The sequence below is a fragment of the Crocuta crocuta genome, unplaced genomic scaffold, assembly GCF_008692635.1.
Source record: "Crocuta crocuta isolate KB4526 unplaced genomic scaffold, BGI_CrCroc_1.0 scaffold53, whole genome shotgun sequence".
Classification (NCBI taxonomy): Eukaryota; Metazoa; Chordata; class Mammalia; order Carnivora; family Hyaenidae; genus Crocuta; species Crocuta crocuta.
In genome coordinates, this window is record NW_027529432.1 from 2,813,766 (window position 1) to 2,819,374 (window position 5,609).

General features: G+C 56.8%; 1 protein-coding gene across 1 annotated transcript in view; it reads left to right on the plus strand.

Moving 5' to 3' along the window:
- The first annotated feature begins 3,622 nt into the window (after positions 1 to 3,622).
- CTSW (cathepsin W) overlaps positions 3,623 to 5,609 on the plus strand; it is a 3,304-nt gene continuing 1,317 nt past the window's right edge. Inside the window, exons 1-4 of the mRNA XM_077759623.1 lie at positions 3,623 to 3,729; positions 4,010 to 4,094; positions 4,929 to 5,042; positions 5,425 to 5,609. The exon at positions 5,425 to 5,609 is cut by the window's right edge and continues 223 nt beyond it. Coding sequence (XP_077615749.1) covers positions 3,643 to 3,729; positions 4,010 to 4,094; positions 4,929 to 5,042; positions 5,425 to 5,609 — 471 coding nt within the window. The 5' untranslated portion in view covers positions 3,623 to 3,642. The remainder of the gene's footprint in view (positions 3,730 to 4,009; positions 4,095 to 4,928; positions 5,043 to 5,424) is intronic.

Consider the following 5,609-nt stretch of genomic DNA (forward strand, 5'->3'; position numbering starts at 1 on the left):
CCCCCCGCTTCTCCGCCCCCGGCCAGCCGCAGGCCCCCACCCGGTCCCCCGCGGCGCTGCCCGGAGCCGCCTCCCGGCACAGGGCCAGGGTGCCCCTAGCGCCCGATCCTGGGGGCATGGCCTTGATGCCAGGGCCCCCAGACTCAGCCAGGGGAACCCGCGGGCCCTCACTTTGCGCACCCCAGAATGTCATCCTGCGCACCTGGACCCTACCTAATCCGGGCTCCTCAGATTCCATCCTATGCACCCACATCTAAATGCCGGGGCCTCCACACTCTGCGCCTCCCAGAAAGACGTCCTGGGCACCTAGACCCCACCTAATCCTGGGGCTTCCAGACCCTCACGCTACGCCCTCCAGAATTTTATTCCGTGTACTCGGACAGTCACTCTGTAAATACTAAAACTTCATTCGGGGTCCCCAGGCCCTCGCCTCGGGACGAGACGCTCCCAGGCCCAGAACTGTTCACCTCTGTCCCTTCTCTCCTCCATCCCTGGGCCGTCAGCCAGGCGGTCCCTTCACTCCAGGCCCGCCTCCTCGGAACAATCTATCCGGGCAACTCCAACTGTTTGGGAGAGGGGGCGGCGGTTCCCTTTTGGCCCAGAATGAATGGAAGCCCCTGAGAAGGCGGGCAGGGCTGAACTTGGGCGCACAGGACGCTAGGGTCCGGTGCCAGTGCCTTACCGGCCCTCCTCCCAGCCGCGCCCCCCGCCCTCCCCCGCCACCTCCGGGCTCTGCCTTCTCTCCCAAGCAGGGCGCGCCTTTCGGGGAGGAGTTTAGGCGGAGTTGGCTCCCAGGAAGGGGCGGGGCCTCTCCCTGCCCACGTCTCAGGGCGGGGCCAGACGGGAAAGGGCAGCGAGTGCAGACATCTCCCGCGTCGGGCCGAAGACGTGCAGGAGCTGTCGAGCCCTCCCTTCCCTTTCCCACCCTTGTTTATCCTCAAGATCGCCCCCAGTGCGGCCCCGCCCAGGGAGAGGGGGTGCCGGTGCGGGCACGTGGGTACCGATATCAGCCCTTGGGGTTCAGGGTGAATTGAAGAGTGTACCCCCCAGCCCCTAGACCCTTCCCAGCCACAGGGGCGAGGAGGCTAAAAATAACAGTTCTTTAAAGCCAAAAAGACAGACAATAACAAGTGTTGGCGAGGTTATGAAGGAATTGGAACCCTCAAACCCTTGGACGGGAAGTAAGATGGTCCTCTTTGAAAAAGCTTGGCAGGACCTCAAAATGTTACCACATGACCCAGAAATTTCACTGCCGTGTGTATATACCCAAGGGAATTGAAAACATATGTCCATAGGAAAAGATCTATGCGCAACTTTCATGGCAACAGTATCCATAAGAACCAAAATGTAGAAGCAATCCAATGTCCATTAATTGATGGATGAACAAAACATGGTAATACGATGAAATGTTATTCTGTCATAAAAAGGAATGAAATACTGATATGTACTACAAGGATAAATAATGAAAATATTGCACAAGGTGAAAGAAACCAGACACAAAGGTCCTCATAGACCATGCATGTGACATCCAGAATAGACAAATTAGGGTTTGCCGGGGGAAGGGAGGACTTTATGGACATGGGTTTCTTTCCGGGTGATGAAAATACTCTGAAACCAGATGGTGGCGATGGCTGCACAATTATGCAAATACACTAAAGCCACTGAATTGTATACTTTATATTGTTTTAATGTTTCTTTATTGACTTCTGAGAGATAGAGACAGCATGAGCAGGGGAGGGTCAGAGAGAGAGGGAGACACAGAATCTGAAGACAGGCTCCAGGCTCTGAGCTGGCTGTCAGCACAGAGCCCGACGCGGGGCTCAAACCCACAAACCATGAGATCATGACCTGAGCCAAAGTCGCATGCTTAACCGACTGAGCTACCCAGGCGCCCCTGAATTGTATACTTTAAAAAGGTAACTTTTATGGCATGTGAGTTATGTCTCAACAAAGTGGTAATGAAAAAATAACTAAAATAATAGTTCTTGGGGCACCTGGGTGGCTCCGTTAAGTGGCCGACTTCGGCTCAGGTCATGATCCCATAGTTTGTGAGTTGGAGCCCTGCATTGGGCTCTGTGCTGACAGTGTGGAGCCTGCTTGGGATTCTCGCTCTCTCCCTCCCTTTCTGCCCCTCCCACGTCTCTCTCTCTCTCTCTCTCTAAAACTAAATAAATAAACTTAAAAAAATGGAGTGCCTAGGTGGCTTTCTGGTGAGTGTCCAACTTCAGCTCAGGTCATGATCTCACAGTTTGTGAGTTTGCGCCCCGAATTGGGCTCTCTGCCGTCAGTGCCGAGCCTGCTTCAGATCCTCTGTTCCTCTCTATTGCCCCTCCTCCACTCTCGCTCTCTCTCAAAAATAAACATTAAAAGATAAAAATAACAATAGTTATTACTAAGACGTATAACCTTTCTGGGCACCAGCATGCGCTTCACGCAACCTTCCTGCCAAGCCAAGGAAGGGGTGCCGTCATCACCCTATTTCTCAGACGACAGAGGCTGAAATTTGTCCAGGCACAGCCAGAGTGTAAGGACAGGATTTGAACTCGAGTCACGCTGATTCCAAGACTCTCTGGGCTCTTTGCTCCAGCGTAGAGTATTAAGAACCCACCATTTGAACGCCCATTCTGTGCCAGCCAGTGTCACAGATGCTCCATGGTCATTCCACTCAAAGGAATTGTTGCTGCCACTTTGAGATGAGGACCCGAGGCTGAGAGGGGAACGGCTGCGTGCACAGGTGGCGAGATCTGAACCTCCATCTTTGTGCTCAGACCTCAGTGCACTTGCCGCTCGGACTTGCCTCCCTGCAACGCTTCTCCTGACCTCCAGGACGTTGACCTTCCCTGCCCTCATCCCTTCTGCGCTCCATCTGGCCCCTCAGGCCCACCCAGGCCCCTCATCCCCATCCCTAGACTGTGGTAAGAATGAGGAACAGAAGGCAGTGGCTGCCACTTACTGTACCCTAGAGCCTGAACTTTCCTGTGTAAAACCCATAACAACCAATTGTTCGGTCTGCAAACATCCAGGCTTGCTCTGTGCCCCAGCCCCGTGCTGGGTGCTGAGGACACAGGTACATCAGTCGCCTCTGGCGTGGCTGGGAGGCAAATGCCGAGTGCAGACAGGCACAGCAGGGGCTCCAGGGGCCAGGGGCCAGACCGGAGGATGGGGAGCAGGGAAGGCTTTTTGGTGGGTACCCTTGAGGGGACTGAGCTACAGGACGACCAAGAGTGCCTCTCCAGGGGACACTGACCGCCCTCCACCCCCACCCGGGTGTCAGGAGCCCATGGGATCCATAGCCCCCTGGGTTTCCCTGTCACGACACTGATGGCCGTACACTGTCGCTGCTCACTTAGGAGCTGTCTATTCCTGTTTCCTTAAGGACAGATCCACCTCTATATCCCTAGAATTGTCCAGAACTGGGTGGGCAGCGGGCCTCTGCTGAATAAAGAAAAAGGGTGGACTGGGGAAACAGGCAAGCAGAGGGCTGGAGAAGACCGAAGCCTGAAGGTCTGAGGCGGCTTCTGTGTTCCGATGCCCACCCCTCCCAACCTGGTTTCCCCTTCGTGGTTTCTCCAGCTCCACCCCCTCAGCCCCTCCAGAGTGGTTTGCACAGCTTCCTGCTTCCAGTACTCTGCCGGCAGCATCATGGCAATTGCCGTCTCCCTTTCCTGCCTCCTGGCCCTGTCTGTGGCCGGCCTGGCCGGAGGCATCAAGGGCTCCCTTAGGAGCCAGGTAAGTGCCCCCCGCCTTCTTCCCATACCCTTCCTTTTGCAAATCCCATGCCCAGGCCTCACCCTTTCAGAAACAACAGCCTTATTCCCATTTCTCAGAGGGGGCAACTGAGGCTGGAAAGGTGATTGCCATGCTGAGGGAGACAGAGCAGGCTGAGCTGCTGATCCCCCGCCCAATTCCTGCAAGGCTGGGAGGCGAGGTGTGGTCCCAGCGATGACTCCTCACCTTCTCACGGCTCTCCCCTCCCACCCTCCACCCGGCCCCCTTGGTTCCCTGCCAGGACCCAGGACCCCAGCCGCTGGAGCTGAAACAGGTCTTCACCTTGTTCCAGATCCAGTACAACCGGAGTTACTCAAACCCAGAAGGTATCAGGGGGCATGTACAGCTCCAGTCCAACCCCCTTTCTCCCATTTAATAGATGAGAAAATCAGAACTCGGGTGGGGAACAGGCTTGGCCAAAGGCACTAAGCATGACAGCGGCAGGGCTGGAGATTGTGCTCCCTGGTTTCCTAAATGTACACGTGGGGACGGGATCGTTCTTTGCTATGAACTTGGAGGGCAGGTGGCAGCTGTCGGGGGTCTGCCCCAGGCGGAGAGGACCCCCTTGCCTCCAGAGCCACTTTTCCCGTGCCTCCAGGCAGCGGGCTGTGCCATCATGAGTTCACTCAGAAACACCAAGCTGGAAACTCTCCACCCCAGGAGGCCACAGCCCTGCTCCTGCTCTCTCTCTGGGTCTCATCTTCCACTGGGGGGCGGGGGGTGGTCTGGGGACACCTTTCAGGCCAAGCTGCCCATGCCATGGGCCTGTACCCCCCCTCCTCCCCCACCTTCATCATGTTTCAGCTCCCAAACCTGCAATCAGGGGTGTGAATTGGAGGTGGCAGAATGTAACCTGGCAGGAAGCCAGTCTTTGATCACCCACCTTTCCTTTCTGAGTCACTTTGCCTTCAGACCCTTTACTTATCTTCTCCGTGGGTAGGCAGAGATGTCCCTCCTTGCTGCCTCGGGGTGGGGTGGGGGGAAAGATAGGCCAGGAAGCCACTTCCTTGGCCCACAGGTCTGCAGTGGGGCCTGCAGGGGCCACAAGAGAGGAGCGAATGCTCACCTGGGTGAGCGTGGGAGGTAGGATGGCTGGCCAGCAGCCACTTCCTGCCCACGGGGGCTGGGAGGCAGCCTAGGACAACCCCCTTTCCGGCCAGAGTATGCACGTCGCCTGGACATCTTTGCTCGCAACCTGGCCCAGGCCCAGCAGCTGGAGGAGGAAGACTTAGGCACGGCCGAGTTTGGGGTGACTCCATTCAGTGACCTCACAGGTAATGGACACTTCCCGGACCTGAGGTGGGATGTGGGGAGGCAGTGACTTCCCTGGGGATACTGGCAGATGGACAGGGGAGACTTTCAGCTTTCTTTTCCCAGAGAGGGACCCCGGGGACCAGAGTTGTGTGGCCCAAATCACAGACAGCACGGGCAGGTCTGGGCCCCAGTCCGGTTCAGGGGTGAGGCGGCAAGTGTGTGTGTTGGGGTGCATCCTAGGAAGAAACCTGGCTTCTCTCTGGGCCCCGACACCCCTGCCTGCCTCCTAGGGGGTTATGGGGACTCAAATAACCGAGAATGTGGATGGTTGGAGTGTGTGAGGCAGACTGTGGGCGAGAAGGGGTCAAAATGGTGACCCTGGTGGCCCTGCCTATCCCACAGAGGAGGAGTTTGGCCTGCTCTATGGGCATCGGAGGATGGATGGAGAGGCTCCCAATGTGGGCAGAGAGGTAGGGTCTGAGGAGTGGGAGGAGTCCGTGCCCCCAACCTGTGACTGGCGGAATTTGGATGGAGTCATCTCATCTGTCAAGAAGCAGGTATCTGCCCCAGCACGGCCTAGTCCAGCC